Source organism: Podarcis cretensis (assembly GCF_951804945.1).
Source record: "Podarcis cretensis genome assembly, chromosome: 5".
NCBI lineage: Eukaryota > Metazoa > Chordata > Lepidosauria > Squamata > Lacertidae > Podarcis > Podarcis cretensis.
The window spans coordinates 36,594,467-36,618,094 of record NC_137174.1 but is presented as its reverse complement, the minus strand read 5'-3'; the positions used below and the strand labels follow the sequence as shown (position 1 = coordinate 36,618,094).

The 23,628-nt window shown below is 45.9% G+C and overlaps 1 protein-coding gene and 1 long non-coding RNA gene across 5 annotated transcripts in view; one reads left to right on the top strand and one right to left on the bottom strand.

Moving 5' to 3' along the window:
• The window catches only part of LOC307216339, a 265,091-nt gene that overhangs the window by 35,971 nt on the left and 205,492 nt on the right, over positions 1-23,628 (bottom strand). The gene's annotated exons all lie outside the window — the stretch shown is intronic.
• Positions 1-23,628, top strand: part of LOC307216280 (putative lysosomal acid lipase/cholesteryl ester hydrolase) — a 73,435-nt gene that overhangs the window by 30,401 nt on the left and 19,406 nt on the right. Inside the window, exons 1-2 of one of the 4 annotated variants that reach the window (XM_079976426.1) lie at positions 15,555-15,771; positions 16,643-16,760. The exons of 1 other annotated variant lie outside the window; for it this stretch is intronic. In XM_079976426.1, coding sequence (XP_079832552.1) covers positions 15,643-15,771; positions 16,643-16,760 — 247 coding nt within the window. In that variant the 5' untranslated portion in view covers positions 15,555-15,642. Of the gene's footprint in view, positions 1-1,156; positions 2,330-15,554; positions 15,772-16,642; positions 16,761-23,628 lie in introns of those variants that run through there. 2 more of the 4 variants (XM_079976423.1, XM_079976425.1) reach the window with 2 other exon arrangements.

Here is a 23,628-nt window from a genome sequence, read left to right as displayed (position 1 = left end):
CAAGCTCTGGGAAGAAGACCTTTCATTGCTTACAGACAGCCACCCAATCTTAAACAACTTCTCACCCATAATAATACAGCAACAAGACTTAACATGGACACTGGTACCAGAGCCTGCAATAAACCCAGATGCCAACTTTGCACCCGGACAACACCATTACTGGCCCCAACAACATCAAACATACCATGTCAGGACTATGTAATTGCTCATCTTCTAACATTGTGTATGCTATCAAATGCCAACAGTGCCCTTCAGCTCTCTATATTGGAGAAACAGACCAAACCCTACACCAAAGCGTAAATGGACATAAATCTGACATCAGGAATCACAAGGCAGAGAAACCAATAGGAGAACACTTCAATCTCCCAGGACATTCTATACAAGATCTCAAAGTAGCTGTCATGTTACAAAAGAATTTCAGAAATAGACTGGAAAGAGAAGTTGCTGAATTATAACTTATTACCAAACTTAAAACCACGGAGAGACCTGGTCTGAATAGACACATTGGATTCTTATCTCATTATACATGATAAAGCTATTTTTGGCCATCTCATCCCTTGCTTTTTCCTGTAAGACTAACTGCAGTCATTAACAGTCATCAACTGGTTTACCACACCTATCAGCCAATCACCCATTCCCACCACCCTTCTGAGTAATACCCCTCCCCACCTTCTCACTATATATGAGAGTCTGGTGACTTCTGTTTCAGTGTATCTGAAGAAGTGTGCATGCACACGAAAGCTCATACCAATAACTAACTTAGTTGGTCTCTAAGGTCCTACTGGAAGGAATTTTTTTATTTTGCATCATTTTGCATTGAGCAGGCAGTGGATGCCATCAAGCCCACTGTAAATGGATGCTGGTGCAACCTGTGGAAGGAATGTGTTCACGATTTCAAGTGATTTCAAGGAATTGTCCAAAGCCAGTTGGAGACTATGTATATTAACCAGGAAAGCGCACAATTTCCTCTTCATGGATGATGTGCACATTCTCTATGATACCTTGCAAATCTGCACAACGTCCAGTTGTTATGCACATTAACAGCTCAACTTATATTCCCCATAACGTGTGTGTGTGTTTGCTTTGATCATGAAGTTTCTGCAAAGTCCTAACTTACAAACTATTTTTTAACCTGTTATTTCCCCCTCTTTTTTAGGAAACAGCACCTTCCTATGATATTAAAAAAATGACTGCTCCAACAGCTCTCTGGAATGGTGGGAACGACTGGGTTTCAACCCCAAAGAATATTGCCCGGTGGTTGCCTCAGGTCTCAAACTTAGTTTACCACAAGATGATTCCTGACTGGCAACACACAGATTTCTTCTTGGGCCTTGATGCCCCACAGCACTTGTATGAAGAGATAATTGAGTTTATGCAGAATTATGAGTGAGTTTGGGATCCTGAAATAGTCCTCCAAGAAACCATCACCATCAGTCTATGATGATGATGATGACAACGACAACAACTATAACTACTACAATTTTTTTTTAAATTCACCTTGGGGAAAATTCCCTATGTTTGTTCACACAAAATAATCCCTTTGGAAATAACATTTTTGAACTGATTATCATTATTTAAATCCATGCATTTTTAATGGAGGTGTTGAGACATAACTCAAGTGACTTCTAAAAACAGTAGTCATGAAGAAAGGAACTCTGATCTTCCCAAACTTTGTTTTGCAGTGTGGGGTGGAGACAAGTTCTTTGCTAACATCTGTGGAATTGGCAATATGAAAACATGCTTTGGGTGGTATTGAACTAAGTTTTATGCAGAGTAGATCTGTTGAAATTAATGAACATGACTAAGTTGAATGCCACCCCCACTGCCCATCACAGAATTAGGAAGACATTCAGATGTTCCAAAACAGTAAATGAAAGCAACTTGGTATGTCACACTTACTGGAAGACTGGCACCTTGAGACCAAGCACAATTGGAAGTGACTTTCAATACCTGCACTGATGTCAGCTCCTAGTTGCTGGAATGCCGATTCTCAGGATGTATTAGACTACTGTCCTTGGTGGACCTTAGCTCAGTAGTAGAGCACTTGCTTCACCCCAGGGAGGTTCCATGTTCTACCTGTAGTATCTCCAGGGAGGGGCAGGAAAGAGACACGTTGGAAACCCTGGAGAACTGCTGCCAGTCAGTGTAGAGCAGTGGGGGGGGGGAGTGGATCTCATCAGCAGGCTGGAATGTTATCTCCTCCAACTTTCAATCACCTGATGTCACAATGATGTGAGGTGATCCATTTTATTTGTTTTACTTTATGCACAATCAGGTGCTTGTGATGACTTGCATGTGTAACAGTAATCAATAAACACACAAGACATAACCAGCTGTACTTTTGAATAAATAAGGTATAATATTCATTGTAACAAATTGTAGATTTCAACGGAAGTCTCATAAAGTTCAACGGAAAAAAGCAGAAGACCCAGTGGATCAGTTCCTTTTCTAGTCAGTTCATGCATAAGGTTCATACATGTATAAGTATCTATTCCACCTGTTTGTTCATAGAGTCCAATAATCCACATGAAGGGTTGTTACAGTTCCACAGAATCCTTTCACAGAGTCTAAGACAAGGATTTCTGGAATATTAACCTTGTTTCACCATCCTAGGCTTCATCAGTAGAACAGGCTCTAGGTAATGCAAATAAATACAACATTGTAATCTCACATATTTTTTACAGCAAAAATAATATAGAAAACCATAAACAATTGTATATACCATATGTAATATTACAGGATAGTGGATCTTATAGCATAGTAGTGGTGCAGTAAGCAGTGGCTGCTACAAAGCAGGATTATATGGACAAGCACAATATCGGTATGAGTAACAGGTGTTGGCAATCCACAGATGCAAAATTTCTTTCTTAAAGTGACCCATATGGCACAACAGAAGTAAAGCAATCCATGCTCAGATGTTATACATGTAAACTCATACATAAATGTAATCAATTTTCAGATCTAAAGTAATAGCATTCCACAGATACAATTTTTTCTCTCAAGGTAATCCACTCGTCCTACAGAGATAAATCAAACTTAGCCCATGCTCAGGTGTTCTACATATAAACATTAGTACACATTCACAAAAAGCAACTATAATCCATTTCAGTATTCAGACCTGAGGGATGCAAAGAATTCAGTAAGAAAATGAACCTAGTTTATTTCTGCATGAGGATTTTTTTAGTTCATTCAATATGACCTAAATATGTCCAAATTACAAAAAATGTCAACTCATGAGTGATCCAGCAGAACTAGGAAACAACTCTCACCTTTGTCCCTAGCCCACCGGAGATCATCAGCGAGCACAACCAAGGCAGTTTCAGTCCCATGGTGAGGCCTGAATCCCGATTGGAAGGGATCCAAATGGTCTGCATCCTCCAGGCATGCTTGGAGTTGTTTGGCAACAACCCGCTCAATCACCTTGCCCAAGAATGGTAGATTTGAGACTGGGCGATAGTTGGCCATATTGGCCGGGTCTAAAGATTTTTTTAAAGAAGCTGTTTAATAACCACCTTTTTCAGCAGGTCTGGGAAGGCTCCCTCACAGAGGGAAGCATTCACCACCCTGCAGAGCCCATCACTCAGCCCTTCCCAGCTTGTTTTTATCCGCCAGGATGAGCAAGGATCAAGGAGACAGGTGGTCGGTTTCACTTTTCTGATCAGCCTGTCCACATCCTCGGAGGTAACAGATTGGAATTGATCCCATGTAACAAGACTAGACAGAACTCTAGCACTCTCCCGCCCTGGCCCAGCTCCCACGGTGGAGTCTACCTCCTTCTGAATCTGAGAGACTTTATCTGCAAAAAACTTTGCAAAAGCATTGCAGGAGATCTTAGGGTCCCTACCAGGCCCTGGTGGTGCAGGTGGTTCCTATAGATTGCGAACCACCTCAAAAAGTCTCCTGCTGCTGTTTTCTGCAGATGCAATAGAGGTGGCAAAGAAGGCCCTCTTTGCCGTCACCATTGCCACTTGGTAGGCTCGATGTTGAGCTCTAGCCCGTGTCCGGTCTGATTCAGAATGAGTTTTCCGCCACCAGCGCTCTAGCCGTCTCAACGATTGTTTCATCATCCTCAGCTCTGGGGAAAACCACGGGGCTGTCTGGGCTCCATGCAATCGGAGAGGGCGCTTCGGAGCCAGACAGTCAATAGCCCTGGTTAACTCCGCATTCCAGCGGGCCATGAGGGAATCAGCTGAAAGGCCATCAACTTGGGATAAAACATCCCCTACCACTGTCTGGAAGCCAATTGGATCCATTAAGTAGCAGGGGCGGACCATCTGAATCGGTCCCACCTCCCTGCAGAGGGGAAGGGTCGTGGAGAAGTCCAGTTGCACCGGGAAGTGATCTGACCATGGCTGACTTCTTTTGTTTCGCTTTTAGTTAGTGTCAGATCACCAACATCCGTAGGGGTAAACACCAAGTCTAAGGCATGTCCGCGGCTATGAGTTGGACCAAACTTATTCAGGGACATCCCCATGGAGGCCATGCTTTCCATGAAGTCCTGAGCGGCCCCTTCTAAGGTTGTGTTGGCATGGATATTAAAATCCCCCTGGACAACCAAACTAGGTGTCTCCAGGAGCATATCCGCCATGACCTGAAGCAGCTCGGGCAGGGAATCCTTGGTGCAGCGGGGAGGTTGGTACACCAAGAGGAATCCTGTACTGCCCCTATTGCCCAACTTCCAGAACATGCACTCAGAGAACTGGGTCATCCCAATAGGATGCCTGGTGCAGACTAATGACTTCCTAAAAATCCTTCCCGCCTGCCTTCCTTCCTCCCCCTGCCCCCCCCAGCCTTCACTTTCACACCTCTTTGTTCCTGTGAGGAGAAGCCACAGCCGCACTCCGTGTCTGTCTGTCTGTCTGTCTGTCTGTCTGTCTGTCTCTCTCTCTCTCCCCCCCTCTCTCCCCCCCTCTCTCGCAATATGGCACAGCTCTTTTCTATGCTTCTCCTCCTCTTCTTCACCTCAGTGCCTCCTCTTCTTCACCTCAGTGCCTCACTCACCCCCCCCCCAACTTGGGCACACAGAGCCCACAGCAGAAGAGCACTGTGGGCTCTTCTGCTACGGGCAGCTCTGCACAAGTTTGGGGCAAGTGTTGATCGAGGAAGCGAGCCAGAAGGAAGCTCTCTGGCTTGTACCTCTGTTTAAATAGCCCCCCCCCAGTCAGCGGATTGGCTGGCTGGAACTTTGACGTGGCCGGGTCCTCCAGTGCTGCTTGCTGCCATGGCGCTCACCATGTTACCTCACCGGAAGTCCCCAGGCATAAATCTGGGGACATTAATTAAAATCTAGGGACATTCCGGGGACAGATTTTGTCCGGGGACAGATTGGTGAATCTGGGGACTGTCCCCAGGAACTGGGGACATCTGGTAACCCTATTTTAGGATAAATGTTAAATCGGTAAAGGCTAAGGCAAAGAAATGTAAAGAGAAAGATGGAGATTTTATTATATGTGGTGGACTTGTGATAAAGTAAAAGCATTTGGGGTACTGATCTACAATGAGTTAAAAAAGATGTTGAGATATACCTTCCCCAAAAAACCAGAAGCATTTTTGCTGGGTTTGATGGGAGAGGAAATTGCAAAGGTAGATAAAAGATTATTTATGTACGCCACGACAGCGGTGAACCTTATTAGCCCCAAAGCGGAAATTGCAGGAATTACTAACGATTGAGGAGTGGCAGATGAATATGATGGACTATGTGAAATTAGCCAAGCTAACCAGTAGAATCCAGAACCAAGATGACTAAAAAATTCAAAGAGACTGGAATAAATGTATTTGGTATATGAATAATTACTCTAAAAATGTGAAGACACTAGTGGGATTGAAAAACCCTGCAATGAAAATTTTAAAAACTTTTTAGACCAAAGAGACAGAGTCGATTATAAGGATACAAAGGTCAGAAGTCAAAAAAGACTCTCCTCCTGCAAAAGAGGGGAGGGGTTGTGGGCGGGAGCCAGTCTCCACCTCAAGCAGGGGGTGTTAGCCCCCTGCCTCCCACTCACCTGGCTGGTGCCCACGCCCACTGACAGGCACCCAACCAGGTGCCTTCGAGGGGGCGTGTACGGCAGCGTAAATTGCTGCGGCGCCAGCCTCCCGGCCTCACTCTTCATCGTCCTGTCACGAGTTACCCACCCTCCACTCCCTTAGAGCTCAGGGTCTCAGTTTTCTTTTGGCCTTGCTATGGACCTTAGGTTGGTCGCCCTGGTTGTCCAGGGGGCCTGGTAGGAATTTTTCCATTTGGCATTAGGATTTTTGGTTTTTTTGCCTACCTCGTAGCAATCGTCACAACTTTCATGGTATTGGTGGGTAGGTTAGGCATTGGAATAATGTGTTTGTGGTGTGTCGAAGGGCTAGGTGTGGCCATCGCCTACGCCTTCAATTTTTGGGTATTCCGTTAAAGGAATCCGGCGGTCGTGTATTCTGTCCGATGCCTGTGTGGCGGGAGGCCATGGCACTACCCTCGGTGACATCAGGGGAGAGCTTATAGTTGGATTAGCATCAACAGGCTCCACCTACTGGTGAATAAACCCCCCTGTTTTAGACTCACCCCTCTCCGAGTGGGTGGAGTCAGCTGACGTAATCCAATGCCTAAGCCAATACCTTTTCACTTGCTGTAATCAATAAAGTTGTGGCCTTTTCTTGCCCATTAACCTTATATCACGTGTCCTTGTGTTTTCATTCCACTATGCAGTGAACGGGTCCTCGAACCACAATTTAAGTGCAGTATAAAGACCTGAAAATAAAAAAAAAACGGTTGAAGGGATGGAGGGAAGTCACAAGCTTGGCAGAGCAAAAAGTATTTGTTTGTTATTGGAATGTTGGAAAAAATTAATATTTTTTTTTAAGAAAGCAAGAGGAATTAATGAGAACAAGATAATATCTATGGATTATTACAAAAATGGAACTGTGTGAGAATATTGATACGTTTTAAAGCTCCGGGCTTCCACTGAATCGCAATTAGGGCTATGCTTTTGAAGATCTACCATAGCTTGTAGGAGTCCGCTGTTTTATTTCATTTGTTTTGTTGTGTTGTGTTTCATGATGGGTGTAAAGCCGAATAAACATTTGATTGATTGGTTTGGTGGGGCGCCAGATCATTAGTGGCTGAGTGTTGGATGAGAAAGATAAGTTGGAGACCTGCCCAGGGCTATGGCTTGATAACAAGCCCTTTTGTTAGACTTTGACAAACAAAATAGCATGTGACGCAATGAAAAGTGGAAGCAGAGATGCTTTATTACTGGATTACAACAAGAAGAATGAAGAAACAAATGGAAGCTTAACATCTCACACAGAAATTTACAGGACATAAACTCCTCTTGCGGAAATAAAATTTATTAAATATGCAATTACGAATGAAAGTTATGAAATCAGTGGCTGTTAAATAAAGGATTGAGACCAGAACTGTTGTAATTGGACTAATCAAGATTATGGAAGCAGATAGAAAGAAGAACTTTTTACCCTGAAGTCCAGCACACGGGACGTCACCCAAAATTGTTTAATTCTGTATTTGAATAATTGACTTTTTAAATTGTATTGTAATTTGGAATTGTGATAATGTGGCTCTTATTGGATTATTGTAATTAAAAACTCCCGGGGACGCAGGTGGCGCTGTGGGTTAAAGCCTCAGCGCCTAGGGCTTGCCGATCGAAAGGTTGGCGGTTCGAATCCCTGCGGTGGGGTGCGCTCCCGCTGCTCGGTCCCAGCGCCTGCCAACCTAGCAGTTCGAAAGCACCTCCGGGTGCAAGTAGATAAATAGGGACCGCTTACCAGCGGGAAGGTAAACGGCGTTTCTGTGTGCGGCTCTGGCTCTGGCTCTGGCTCTGGCCAGAGCAGCGATGTCACGCTGGCCACGTGACCCGGAAGTGTCTCCGGACAGCGCTGGCCCCTGGCCTCTTAAGTGAGATGGGCGCACAACCCCAGAGTCTGTCAAGACTGGCCCGTACGGGCAGGGGTACCTTTACCTTTACCTTTAATTAAAAACTAATAAATATTATACACACACATAAAAAATGGACACAATTTTATTGATTACAACTATAGGTGGACTTTGGCTCAGCCATTTTGTGTAGAGTTGTGCCTCAGAAGTTGAACAGAATCCATTACGGAAGTCCGTTCGACTTCTGAAACATTTGACTTGACTTCCAAAGCACGGCTTCTGATTGGCTGCAGAATTGGAAGCCACAGAAGCCCCGTCAGGCATTCAACTTTCGAAATAACGTTCGAAAACTGGAACACTCACTTCCGGTTTTCAATCATTCAGGAGCCGAAAATTTTGACTCCCAAGGTGTTTGGGAGCTGAGGTACAACTGTACATCTATTTTAACCTCCTGTCAGAGGAATGACGGAGGGCTGAAATTTTGAACAGGGCTGTGGTAAAGGTCCCCAGCCGCTCGCCCCTCCCTCACCTGCCTTTGCTCTCCGGCTGGGCCAGGTTTCTGGAGCAGGGCTGGCAGACACTTTATTTTTCAGAATCAGAACATAACAGAACTGGTAATACTGCCACCACTCCCTTTGTCTCGGGGAACCCAGAGCCACAGACCCAGGGAGAAGGCCGTGCCCCGTTATTGCTGGTTACCCCACTCTACAAGTTGTTTCCACGTACTTGCAGACAGAAATTCTCAGGTAGAGCGCAACCAAGAAGTTAGGCATCCCCTCCGGATAGGCACACAGAACAAGAAAAGTTTCTTTCTTAAAATTTATTTTAAAAACATAAGGATAACATGCTTAAAAAGCAGGCACTTCTTTTGTGGATTACAAGCTAAGAAAAAACAACAACATTGTAGAATATAACTGACTAATACTCACTTCTAACACCTAGGTAATTCAAAGTCCTTCAGATGATCCGCGTTCAAAGACAAACAGGAATCTCCATCACAAAGAGGACGACGACTGTAGCCAGGTGCGCTGCTAACAGCCCGGCAATGTTGCAAGTTGCAGAGTGCGCTTTTCCAGCCATTCTCGAGATCTTTTATCCCCAATTTGCATGTGGAACCAGAACCCCCAGGTCCAATCACAATCCTTGGTTACATTCAAATTCTCCAATGACCAGCTTGTGGGCTAATAATTTTAACTTGTGACAGCTGGGCTCCAGAACCTAGATCAAAGGTGTTTCCTTCCTTCCTTCCGTGGAGCTTTGTGGAGCTTATGCAGATGCACATTCTCAGGCAATTAAAGGACAGATAACAACACTGGGTGAATATTCATTTTAAAAAAATAACTTTAACCCCAGGTGTCAAACCTTCAAATTAACCAGAGAATTCCTCTCCCGTAATAAACATTTTACACCCTTGGAGCCTGCTGGTCTGCGGGTTAAAGCAACATGACCTAGTTCCCATAATTCTTGTGGCTTGCTGATTTCCCACAAGGCCTTGTTCTCTGCTTGACCAAAGAACAGCTTCTTGAAATGTACTAACTTTACTACAAGGGCCCTGCCAAGGATTATGGCCTCCCTAAGATCTACTGAGGTAGTCATCACCAGGCTGCCATTGGAAGCTCTATGGCCCATGTCCCCCCAGTTGACTTCTGGACAGCGACTTCCACCTGGACCCCTCTTACGGTTTGCCCCCAAGTTCACCTGGTTTAGGTCAGGGTGATGCACTAATTCACCTCTCTTACTCTTTGGCAATCACTCGTAGCCGAGTAATAATAATAATAATAATAATAATAATAATAATAATAATTTATTTATATCCCGCCCATCTGGCTGGGCCTTCCCAGCCACTCTGGGCGGCTTCCATAAAAACCAAAAATACAGTAAAATCACACGTTAAAAACTTCCCTGAACAGGGCTGCCTTAAGATGTCTTCTGAATGTCAGGTAGTTATTTATCGCTTTGACATCTGCTGGAAGGGCGTTCCACAGGGTGGGCGCCACTACCGAGAAGGCCCTCTGCCTGGTTCCCTGACTTTGCTTCTCGCAATGAGGGAACCGCCAGAAGGCCCTCGGCGCTGGACCTCAGCGTCCGGGCAGAATGATGGGGGTGGAGATGCTCCTTCAGGTATACTGGACCGAGGCCGTTTAGGGCTTTAAAGGTCAGCACCAACACTTTGAATTGTGCCAATGTAGGTCTTTCAAGACCGGTGTTATATGGTCTCGGCGGCCGCTCCCAGTCACCAGTCTAGCTGCCGCATTCTGGATTAGTTGTAGTTTCCGAGTCACCTTCAAAGGTAGCCCCACGTAGAGTGCATTGCAGTAGTCCAAGCGGGAGATAACCAGAGCATGCACCACTCTGGCGAGACAGTCCGCAGGCAGATAGGGTCTCAGCCTACGTACCAGATGGAGCTGGTAAACAGCTGCCCTGGACACAGATTTGACCTGTGCCTCCATGGACAGCTGTGAGTCCAAAATGACTCCCAGGCTGCGCACCTGGTCCTTCAGGGGCACAGTTACCCCATTCAGGACCAGGGAATCCTCCACACCTGCCCGCCTCCTGTCCCCCAGAAACAGTACTTCTGTCTTGTCAGGATTCAACCTCAATCTGTTAGCCGCCATCCATCCTCCAACCGCCTCCAGACACTCACACAGGACCTTCACTGCCCTCACTGGTTCTGATTTAAAAGAGAGGTAGAGCTGGGTATCATCTGCATACTGATGAACACCCAGCCCAAACCTCCTGATGATCTCTCCCAGCGGCTGCATGTAGATGTTGAAAAGCATGGGGGAGAGGACAGAACCCTGAGGCACCCCACAAATGAGAGCCCAGGGGTCTGAACACTCATCCCCCACCACCACTTTCTGAACACGGCCCAGGAGGAAGGAGCAGAACCACTGTAGGACAGTGCCCCCAGCTCCCAGCCCCTCAAGACGGTCCAGAAGGATGTTATGGTCGATGGTATCAAACGCCGCTGAGAGATCCAGCAGAACTAGGAAACAGCTCTCACCTTTGTCCCTAGCCCGCCGGAGATCATCAACCAGTGCGACCAAGGCAGTTTCAGTCCCATGATGAGGCCTGAATCCTGACTGGAAGGGATCCAAATGGTCTGTTTCTTCCAGGCGTGCCTGGAGTTGTTCGGCAACCGCTTGCTCTATCACCTTGCCCAAGAATGGAAGATTTGAGACTGGGCGATAGTTGGCCATTGTGGCCGCATCTAAAGATGGTTTTTTAAGAAGCGGTTTAATAACTGCCTCTTTCAGCGGGTCTGGGAAGGCTCCCTCACGGAGGGAAGCATTCACCACCCCACGAAGCCCATCGCTCAGTCCTTCCCAGCTAGCTTTTATAAGCCAGGATGGGCAAGGATCCAGGAGACAGGTGGTTGGTTTCACTCGTCCAAGCAGCCTGTCCACATCCTCGGAGGTAACAGATTGGAATTGATCCCACTCAACTTGACTAGACAGAACTCTAGCACTCTCCCGCCCTGGCCCTGCTCCCACGGTGGAGTCTACTTCTTCCCGAATCTGAGCGATTTTATCTGCAAAAAACTTTGCAAAATCATTGCAGGAGAACATGTGGCCCGTACTGGGCCCCAATGTTACAGGTGGTTCCGCTAAATTGTGAACCACCTGAAAAAGTCTCCTGCTGCTGTTTTCTGCAGATGCAATAGAGGCGGTGAAGAAATTCTTCTTCGCCGTCGCTATCGCCACTTGGTAGGCTCGACGTTGAGCTCTAACCTGTGTCTGATCAGATTCGGAATGAGTTATCCGCCACCGGCGCTCTAGCCGTCTCAAAGATTGTTTCATTGCCCTCAGATCCGTGGAAAACCACGGGGCTCTCCGGGCTCCATGCAATCGGAGAGGGCGCTTCGGAGCCAAACAGTCAATAGCCCTGGTTAACTCCGCATTCCAGTGGGCCACCAGGGAATCAGCTGAAAGGCCATCAACATGGGATAAAGCATCCCCTACCACTCTCTGGAAACCATTTGGATCCATTAAGTGGCGGGGGCGGACCATCCAAATTGGTCCCACCTCCCTGCAGAGGGGATGGGTCGCAGAGAAGCCCAGTTGCACCAGGAAGTGATCTGACCATGGCACTTCTTTTGTTTCACTTTTACTTAGTGTCAGATCACCAACATCCATAGAGGTAAACACCAGGTCCAAGGCATGTCCGTGGCTATGGGTTGGGCCAGATTTATTCAGGGACAGCCCCATGGAGGCCATGCTTTCCACGAAGTCCCGAGCTGCCCCTTGTAAGGTCGTGTCGGCATGGATGTTAAAATCCCCTAGGACGACCAAGCTAGGTGTCTCCAGGAGAACATCCGCCACGACCTGAAGCAGCTCGGGCAGGGAATCCTTGGTGCAGCGGGGAGGTCGGTACACCAAAAGGAATCCTGTACTGCCCCTATTGCCCAACTTCCAGAACATGCACTCAGAAAACTGGGTCTTCCCAATAGGATGCCTGGTGCAAACTAATGACTTTCTAAAAATCACTGCAACCCCCCCTCCCCGCCCACATGACCTGGGTTGCTGTGCGTAAGAGAAACCTGGTGGACAAGCAGCGGCAAGGACAGGCCCATCTGCTTCATCCAACCAAGTCTCTGTTACACATGCCAGGTCAAGTCCTCCATCCATGATCAAGTCATGGATGGCAGTGGTCTTATGAATCATTGACCTGGCATTGCACAGCAGCACCTTCAGGTCATGTGGGTATCCCTTGCTGATTCTAGTATCCATCCGGTCAGGACCAGACCCGGAGGCAGGAATAGTCCTCAGACAACGACTAAACCTGCCTCCTCTGTAATGACATGGTCTGGTCTTAGCGTAACTCCTCCTCCTACCCGTGATCACTGAGATCGGTTGTCCCAGTGCATCCCCCCCTGTGGAACATGCCCCAGCCATTTTGTGGGCTGGGGCCCACTCCCCGGCAGCCCTGACCCCTCCCCCTAAGAACAAAATAACAACTTATACAAACAAACAAAACCAATAAAACAATACAAACAAAAAATTTAAAAATTACAAAAACATCAAAATTAAAAAATTAAAAAAAATAATTCCCCAAACCCAACCAAACATCCATCCCACCCCCACCCCCCACATACAAAAAATCCAAAAGAATTTTTTAAAAAACATTTTAAAAACACTCTGTGCCCCTCCTGCAGTAACACTGTCCTAGTGAGGCCTGGCAGGCCCTGCCCTGGGCCAGGTCGTAAGTGGCAGGAAGGAGCAGGACCCTCAGGCACTCACTCAGGGGAGTCCTCCTGGGCAGCAGGCAGCAAGCACCACACAGTCCTTATGAGGCTTCAGGCCCCGCCCCAGGCCAGATGGTAAGTGGCAAGAGCAGGGCCCTCAAGCACTCACTCAGGGGAGTCCTCCTGGGCAGCAGACAGCAAGCACCACGCAGTCCTTATGAGGCTTCAGGCCCCACCCCAGGCCAGATGGTAAGTGGCAGAGAGGAGCAGGGCCCTCGGCACTCACTCAGGGGAGTCCTCCTGGGCAGCAGGCAGCAAGCACCACGCAGTCCTTATGAGGCTTCAGGCCCCGCCCCAGGCCAGATGGTAAGTGGCAAGAGCAGGGCCCTCAAGCACTCACTCAGGGGAGTCCTCCTGGGCAGCAGGCAGCAAGCACCACGCAGTCCTTATGAGGCTTCAGGCCCCGCCCCAGGCCAGATGGTAAGTGGCAAGAGCAGGGCCCTCAAGCACTCACTCAGGGGAGTCCTCCTGGGCAGCAGGCAGCAAGCACCACACAGTCCTTATGAGGCTTCAGGCCCCACCCCAGGCCAGATGGTAAGTGGCAGAGAGGAGCAGGGCCCTCGGCACTCACTCAGGGGAGTCCTCCTGGGCAGCAGGCAGCAAGCACCACGCAGTCCTTATGAGGCTTCAGGCCCCACCCCAGGCCAGATGGTAAGTGGCAGAAAGGAGCAGGGCCCTCGGAACTCACTCAGGGGAGTCCTCCTGGGCAGCAGGCAGCAAGCACCACGCAGTCCTTATGAGGCTTCAGGCCCTGCCCCAGGCCAGATGGTAAGTGGCAAGAGCAGGGCCCTCAAGCACTCACTCAGGGGAGTCCTCCTGGGCAGCAGGCAGCAAGCACCACGCAGTCCTTATGAGGCTTCAGGCCCCGCCCCAGGCCAGATGGTAAGTGGCAAGAGCAGGGCCCTCAAGCACTCACTCAGGGGAGTCCTCCTGGGCAGCAGGCAGCAAGCACCACGCAGTCCTTATGAGGCTTCAGGCCCCGCCCCAGGCCAGATGGTAAGTGGCAAGAGCAGGGCCCTCAAGCACTCACTCCAGATTGTCTTCCATGAAAACAGTTTTAACAATGAGTCAGTAAATGACTGTGGAGGCCAATTCTGCATCCACATGTCCTTCCACAGTGGGGACATTGGTTTCCGGATGGGAGTTGATCATGGTGTGGATTTGCCAAATGTGCCTTCCTCTTAGCCCGTTTCTCCCTTGCATCCTGAGTTCAAATGTCTTCAAAGCCCATGATACCTTTGGTAAAGGCTGTTCTCCACTTGGAGCGCTCGCAGGCAAGTCTTTCCCAATTGTTGGTATTTATACTACATTTTTTAAAATTTGCCTTGAGACAGTCTTTAAACCTCTTTTGTTGACCACCAGCATTACGCTTTCCATTTTTAAGTTTGGAATAGAGTAGTTGCTTTGGAAGACGATAATCAAGCATCTGCACAACATGACCAGTCCAACAAAGTTGATGTTGAAGAATCATTGCTTCAACACTGGTGATCTTTGCTTCTTCCAGTACACTGGTATTAATTTTCCTGTCTTCCCAAGTGATGTGTAAATTTTTTTGAGACAGTCTTTAAACCTCTTTTGTTGCCCACCAGCATTACATTTTCTAATTCACCCATAAACTCGATGACTAGGATTCCACCCAGTGGAATATGGACACTATTTGAGAACCATAGCAAAGTCAACTGCAGTGGGCACAGGAAGCAAAGCAAGGTTAAGACAAGTTTAAAAACAGAAGCATGAGGGAGGCAGGGTTTGCTCTTTGGTCAACTGTACTGCCAGTGTCAGACGCAGCTGGCTTTTAACCCTGGCCAGTGAAGAAAAGTGAGAACTTTGCCACTCTGGTCTGCCATCCCAGCTCCTCCCACTTGGCTGCCCTCGCATGTTTGTATTTGTCATGTAGAAAGTCCATTGTGGATGTTAACCAAAGAGGAATATTCAAAGTGTATTTTTTCATCATGCCAGTATGTTTGGGCAGTATGAACACCATATGACTACAGTGAGAAGAACAATAATGTGTCTGAAACCACCCAAAGAAATGAGATTTGAACAGGGTTTCCCCCCCCAGCAGGAACTCACAGGAAGTGAGCTCCAGCACCTCTCAGGTGGGTGTCACTGCCATTATTAAAAAACAAATGGAGATGTTCATGGGAAGCTCCAGCACCTATTTTTCTATAAAAATAGCACTGAATTTGAACCATCTACCTGCTGATTGATGGTTTTTACTCTTAATTAGAACACTAAACTAGTGTTTACACTTTGACAAACCTTTTGTTAAACTGAGACTGCCTACTTGCCTGGAAGAACATCAAATGGAACTCAGTGAAAATTACATTGGAGGAATATCCTGGAAGTTATGCAAGACCAAACCAATCATATCATGACTTGTTTTTCCAGGTAGGTGTTCTTTGCTCTTGACAAATAATGTCAACCTATTTAAAGTCATGTTGTCTGTCATTTCATTCCACGGAACCTAAATACATCTTCTCGGTGACTGAGGAGCAGTCTTGTATATCTGGGCTCAAAGATGGATTTGCTTCCACGCCAATCAATGATATGGCTCTTCATAATGGGGGCAGGCTTGGTCCAAGTGCTTATTAGTTCAGGAATATTGTGGAAAAGAAGAAGCGTAGACCCAGAAGCGACTATGAATATTGTAAGCCATTTTCCTTTTCCTTTCTCATCTTCTTACCTCAAGGCATCTTTGACAATTAGTGTTGCTTAATGGTGCTGTACGCCACATCCTTGAAGTTAATTTTCCATGGACTGCTGGGGTTTTAGGGGACAAGAAAATATTTATTATAATATTTTGAAGTAGTACCCTGCCCTCCCAATGCATCATTGCTCAGGGCAGCTTGGAATTTTATTTTATTTTTAAATCTCAATAAAATTCCCCACATTTGCTTCACGGAACACCAGTGCTCTGTGAACATCAATTAGGTGCTCTGCAGTAGCAACTCTAGCATCCTGCACAGTGCATTGTAATTGTTCAGCAGCAAGAACAAAAATCATTCAGTGGACCACCAAGTCCCTCAGCAATTTTCAAGTGGTCCAAGGGAAGGGGAGAGTTTGGGAACAACAGCCATAAAAATGTAGAACAGCAGCAACAGCAGCAATTGGCTGGGAAGGTATCCTGGGAAGACATTCTGCAACAAAAGGCTCCCTTTTTTCTAATTTCAGCAGAGGGAGGCAGGTAATCAGTTCTTGGATTTCTTTGGAACTGACAAATAAGTGATGGCACGAGATTGTTTTACTACCTTATCTGGCTTATCACCCATCTGCACACTCCAGTTATCAATTCTATCATGTGGAAAATAAGTGTTTAGCAGTGTTTTTTTCCAGGGGGTACTCAAGGGTACACAGTACCGGCACCTCTGTTTGTTTGTTTGTTTGTTTAAAAGTATAGGACTTACTATAACAACTTCATGGTGAGTACCAGCACCTATTTTTCTAGAAAAAAGCAGTGGTCTGTAGACATCTTACAGTTGCTTGTTAACCTGTCCAACCACACCATCTCCACCCTGCAGAGCGAAATTATTTCTTTCAGAGGATATCCCAGTGAGGAATATGAAGTGGTGACAGACGATGGTTATATTCTGAGTATTAGCAGAATCCCTCATGGCAAAAGAAATCAGTCATACAAGGGTGAGTGTGTGCTTTGAGGTATATATTGTGTGTACACATATATACAAATGTTCAATATTTTGGGGGTTTATTATTATTATTATTATTATTATTATTAATTATTAAATGATGAATTCTTGCTTTGCTAAAATTTGATTTAGTGCAAAAGAACATAGGCAGTTTGTTTGGTAATGTGCACTATTATTATGATTATTGAGTGTGTCCTTCTTCTATTTTTTCTATAATATTGCAAAAGATAGGCCATATAGGTAGTTGAGGTCAAGTGCTTCTTACTCCTTTCCTGAACTATTAAAGAAGTAAGGAAATAGGGTGACAAGGAGATGAGGAAGCTGGAATAAATAGTTCATAGTCCATGTTGACAGCAGCCATTTTCTGTCCTGATGTAGCTGTGCTCTCCATACCTTCTTGACCCAAGTCATAGGGAACTGCATGCAATCTTTTTTGTGGGGGGGAAATCTCTTTAGTTGCAAAAGAGTGTTTTTGCAGTTATTTAAGATATATGTTCTTCTGCCATTTATAGGGGTCACAGCCTGAATAAAAAAAAAGGAGAAAAAAAACAGGGCTGTGAAGAGTTGGTGACACTGCCAATTCCATTGACCAATGGCTTTGTGTGTTGTATGCAGCTTTTTCTTGAGTGAAAAGTGAAATGCAAGGGGGGGGAGGGGGGAGGAGGGAACCAAGTCATGTGGAAATGCCAAAAGATGTAGGGCATCTTCTTCCACATGTGGTAGGCGTGTAAGCAAGCCAAATATACTGGGAAATAATTTATGGGGAACTGAAAAAAATATTAGACACCCCCCCACCAAACCAGAGGCCTTCCTCTTAGGAGTAACAAACTCTGATATCCCCAAGAAGCTACTTAATCTATTCTTGTATGCGACAACAGCAGATTGAATAATCTATGCACAAAGGTGAAAAGACCAAGAAATCCCAACTAAAGAGGAGTAGCAAAATAAACCTTAAACATGCCTTAGACCTGGTGTTTACCTCTATGGATGTGGGTGATCTGACACTAAGTAAAAGTGAAACAAAAGAAGTGCCATGGTCAGATCACTTCTTGGTGCAACTGGACATCTCTGCGACCCATCCCCTCTGCAGGGAGGTGGGACCGATTCGGATGGTCCGCGCCCCCCACTTAATGGATCCAAATGGTTTCCAGAGAGTGGTAGGAGATATTTTATCCTATGTTGATGGCCTTTCAGCTGATTCCCTGGTGGCCCGCTGGAATGCAGAGTTAAGTAGGGCTATCAACTGCCTGGCTCCAAAGTGCCCTCTCCAATTGCATGGAGCCTGGACAGCCCCATGGTTTTTCCCAGAGCTGAGGGCAATGAAACAATCATTGAGATGGCTAGAGCACCAGTGGCTGAGAATTAATTCTGAATCGGACCGGACACAGGTTAGAGCTCAACATTGAGCCTACCAAGTGGCAATAGTGACGTTGAAGAGGACCTTCTTTACTGCCTCTATTGCATCTGCAGAAAACAGCAGGCAGGAGACTCTTTAAGGTGGTTTGTAATTTAATGGAACCACCTGTGCCATTGGGGCCTGATAAGGCCCCCAAGATCTCCTGCAATGATTTTGCAAAAAAAAAAAAAAAAAAAAAATGCAGTTAAAGTTGCTCAGACTCGGAATGAGGTAGACTCCACCACGGGAGCAGGGCTGGGGTGGGAAAGTGCTAGAGTCCTGTCTAGTCAAGTTGCATGGGATCAGTTCCAATCTGTTACCTCCAAGGATGTGGACAGGCTGTTTGGACGAGTGAAACCAACTATCTGTCTCCTTGATCTTTGCCCATCCTGGCTAATAAAAGCGAGCCAGGAAGGGCTGGGCGATGGGCACTGCAGAATGGTGAATACTTCCCAGCCCCACGGAAAGAGGCGGTCATTAAACTGCTTCTTAAAAAAACACCTTTGGACCCGCCCGATATGGCCAACTATCGCCCAGTCTCAAATCTTCTATTCTTGGGAAAGGTGATTGAGTGGATGGTTGCAGAACAACTCCAGGCATGCCTGGAGGATGCGGACCATTTTGATCCCTTCCAATCGGGATTCAGGCCAGCTCTACCTCTCTTTTAAATCAGAACCAGTGAAGGAAGTGAAGGTCCTGTGTGAGTGCCTGGAGGTGGTTGGAGGATGGATGGCAGCTAACAGATTGAGGTAGAATTCTGACAAGACAGAAGTACTGTCTTGGGGGGACAGGGTGTGGGGGACTCCCTGGTCTTGAATGGGGCTACTGTGCCTCTGAAGGACCAGGTGTGCAGCCTGGGAGTCATTTTGGACTCACAGCTGTCCATGGAGGCACAGGTCAATTCTTTGTTCAGGGCAGCCGTCTACCAGCTCCATCTGGTACGCCGGCTGTGACCCTACCTGCCCGCAGACTGTTTCACCAGAGTGGTGCATGCTCTAGTTACCTCCCACTTGGACTACTGCAGCACGCTCTATGTGGGGCTACATTTGAAGGTGACCCAGAAACTGCAACTAATCCAGAATGTGGCAGCTAGACTGGTAACTGGGAGTGGCCGCCGAGACCATATAACACTGGTCCTGAAAGTACTACATTGGCTCCCAGTACATTTCTGAGCACAATTTAAAGCCCTAAACAGCCTCGATCCAGTATACCTGAAGGAATGTCTCCACCCCCATTGTTCAGCCCTGACACTGAGGTCCAGCTCCAAGGGCCTTCTGACAGTTTTCTCACTGTGAGAAGTGAGGTTACAGGGAACCAGGCAGAGGGCCATCTCAGTATTGGCGCCCGCCCTGTGGAATGCCCTCCCATCAGATGTCAAGGAAATAAACAACAATCCGACTTATTCTATTTTTTTAATAACTTTTTTATTCAAAATTAAAACATATTATCCAAAAACATATCATCCTTATTCCCCCCATTTTCCCCCCTTCCCTCCCTCCCCCCACAGAACCCACCCACCCACACCCCCTGACTTCCCTCAGTTCCAGTCTTTGATTTCTCTAAAAATGCTATTTTCTGCATGTTACACAGTTGTATAAATCCTAAAACTATTTAGCTGATTATTATCAATAAAAAGTTTGTGAATGTTTATTCAAAGTCAGCCAAGGAGTCCAGTTCGCTTTGTTGCATTTTCAAATACTTTGTAAAGGGTTCCCATTCATTCCCATTTAAAGTCCCATTCGTTCCCATTCCCATTTAAAGTCACAGTTATCCTTGTCCCGTAGCTTGTATGTCAGTTTTGTTGAATTTGCAGTGTCCCAAGCACAGCGGAATGATGAGGAGTACGTGCCACATACTCTATATTACTTTATTTACACTTCAAAGCTGGTAGATTACAGAAAAACATCTTGCCTCTGCCGGAGCAGAGAAAGCATCCTCTCTCCTCTAAAGCACGGAGAGAACACTGTGAGAACAGTGAAAAACAGGAAACCAGTGTACGTCACATCCAGTCTCCTTTCCCGTGAGAAACTCCAACAGCAATTGACTGTGGAATGTAAACATCTGTCTCGTGACAAGCACTTTGGCTGCACAGTGAAGAGAGCAGAAACCAACATCCTCCCCCTTTCTGTGAACATCACTGGGCAGCGTGTTCGTACAATATCAGTACAAACCCAACTTCTGCACATAGGTACAGTGTTGATCCCTTGATACAATCTTAGACAATACATCAGCAGGAATTTCATTACCTGGCATATAGGACACCGTTACGAGTCCCTTCTGAATACGTTCCCTAGCATGTTGCAACTTCAATTGCAAGTGCTTCGTGCTTTGCTTACAACCTTCAGAATTCAGCAAAGCCAAACATGCTTTGTTGTCCTGGTAAACCTGGATTGGACATTTGACAGGAATTTTCATGTCTTTGCACAATTGTAACAACCATTCACAATCTTTGAGTGAATAAGACAGTGCATTCAGTTCAGCTTCACAAGTACTTAAGCTAACTGTTGTTTGCTTCTTGCATGACCAATCAAATAGACCCTGATTGTACATATAGCAAACTCCAGACGTGCTTTTCCTGTCTGTAGTGTCACTTCCAAAATTTGCATCTGCAAATATCTCAAGACCACCAGATTTCTGATTGTTAAATCTCAGTCTGTAATGCATAGTGCCTTTCAAATAGCGTGCTATACGTTTCAGAGCTTTCCAATCCTTAACAGTAGGATTGTTGACTTGTCTGCTTAGCAAATTACAGCTAACAGCAATGTCTGGTCTTGAACATCTGGCAATGAAGTTTAGCTTGCCTAGCACACTTCTGTACAGTGTAGTGTCAGAAAATGCTTCTTCAGTGTCATCTACCTGATAACCTGTTGTCATCGGTGTGTCTACAGGGTTAGCATCCATCAGGTTTAGTTTGCCTAACACATCAGCAATTTTCCGTGATTGGTGTACTAGAATGTTACCAGCTTGATCTCTCTCTATTTCAAGAGATAGGTAGTTGTTTACCTCACCAAGATCTTTCATGTCAAAGTGTTCTTTCAGTTGAGCTAGGGCGTTATTGTACATTGTGACATCTTCCCAAAAGAATAAAAGATCATCAACATAAAACAAACAATACAGTTTCTTTTGCCCCTCCTCTTTGACAAATACACATGGATCAGCTTTTCCTTGCTTAAAACCTAGAGAAAACAATACTTCAGTGAGTTTTGTGTGCCAACACCGTGCACTTTGTTTGAGACCATAAAGGGACTTTTTCAGAGCACAAACATATCCCTGTTTTACCTGTACGCCATCAGGTGGAAGCATATAAAGTGATTCATCTAGAGATCCGTACAGAAAAGCTGTATTCACATCATGGTGACTAATGTGTAGATTCTCCTCTGCAGCTAGCTTGAGCATAAGCCTAATGCTCTCATACCTCACTGTGGGTGAGTAGGTCTTGTGATAGTCTTCACCTGGTACCTGTGCAAAACCTCTGGCTACCAATCTGGCTTTGTGTCTGACTATCTTGCCATTTTGATCTGTCTTCGCTTTGAAGACCCATTTGCTTCCAAGCAGTTTCATTCCTGGAACTACTGGAACAAGGTCCCATGTTTTGTTCCTTTCTAAGGAATCAAACTCAGCCTTCATGGCATTTAACCATGGCTCAGCTTCCTTTGAATCCAAATCCTGGATTTCTTGGAAACTTGAAGGTTCATATACCTTTTTGGAGCTTTTAACAGCTGTTACTGCTATCTTGGCAAACTCATCAGCAAATCTCTTTGGAGGTCTGCCTTTTGTGGCTCTCTGTGACCTACGAATTAGCCTTAGGTCTTCAACACACTCCTCTTCCTTCTTAGGAGAAAAGTGACCTATTGTGAACAATGGTTCCTCCAATTCTTGATCAGAGCTTTCAGAGGGTCGCATAGAGGCTTTCGCACTCTTGAAATCCTCTGAATCACCCGATTCAGTTTCAGACTCCGAATCAGAACCTTCATCAGTGGGTGTGGGTTGTTGCGGTTGCTTTTGATGTTGACTATCCTCAGTCTCATCACTGTCATCAGGATAACATTGGAAAATTCCCACATTCTCCCCCCACTTGGCATTGTACTCAACACTTCTTGTGAGCTTAATTGTCTTAGAGTCAGTCATCATTATTCTGTAAGAACCTTTCTGATAACCTAGAAAGATACCATGCAAACCACGCTTGTCTAACTTGGAGTTTTGTGGTGAGTGAACCCACATGTCAGAACCAAAAATTTTCATGTGTTTGATGTATGGTTTCTTGCCAAACATCTTCTCATAGGGGGTACAACCAATCGCTGAAGATAACTTGCGATTATAACTGTAAACAAAACACGAGAGAGATTCGGCCCAATAACACTCTGGAAGATTTGCATCATGCAGCAAGGTTTTTAACCCTTGAAGCAATGTTTGATTTGCCCTCTCGCAAAGCCCATTCTGCCATGGCAAGCGAGGACTAGACAAATCGTGTTGAATTCCTTTCTCAGACAGAAAAGCTTCAAACTGCTGAGAAGTGAATTCCCCCCTGCGATCAGTGAAAAGAATTTTTATCTTCTTACCATGCACATTTTCCAACCAAGCACAGAATTCCTTGAACCTTGGAAAAGCCTCTGATTTCTGCTTGAGATTATACACATAAATATACCTGGAAAATGCATCAATGAGAACCATGAAGTACTTGTTTCCACCCAAAGAGGGCGCTAGTGGTCCAACTAAATCAGCATGAACAATTTGGTATGGTTCTGTAGCTTGCCTACTAGACACCTTACCTTTCGCAGCCATTTTCACCTTGTTTGCTGCGCATGCCTTGCACTTCATGTGGTACCTGCAGGGTTTAATAGTCATACCTTCAACCAAGGCAGGCATTTTAGATACTGCCTCAAAATTCAAATGACCAAATTTGCGGGGAAAATCGTGAATACATTCTGCATGCAAACTTTTGTTGGAACCTGCAATGCAACAAGTGTCATCCTGCACAACATCATCATAATACAAAACATACAAACGATCAACATATTCAGCATGCAATACATAATCATTTTTCTTTGTGATGATGCACCTTTTGTTCTTAAAGGAAACGTCAATTTTCCGCTCATTCAGCTGTCCAACGCTGAGCAGATTATGTTTGGCATCTGGTACGTAAAGCACATCTTTTATCGATAAGTCCAAACTGTGAAGAACAACAGTTCCGTAGCCTTTACTGGGGATTGTGTGGTCATCCGCCTGGTGAATTGCACCTTCCTGTGGTGTAAAAGACATGAACAGTCGCTTAGCGTTGCACATGTGGTGGGTCGCCGCTGAATCAACAACGAAGAAAGATCTAGACGTCTTCTGGACCTTTGCAACCTTTGGAGCGAAGCGTGAGACCATTGCCTTGTGCTGCGTTGTCCTGGACACCGGACCTTTGCCTTTGCTTTGGCCTTTTCCACGCGATGAGCTTTCGCTGCGCTGCTCTGTCTTGGCC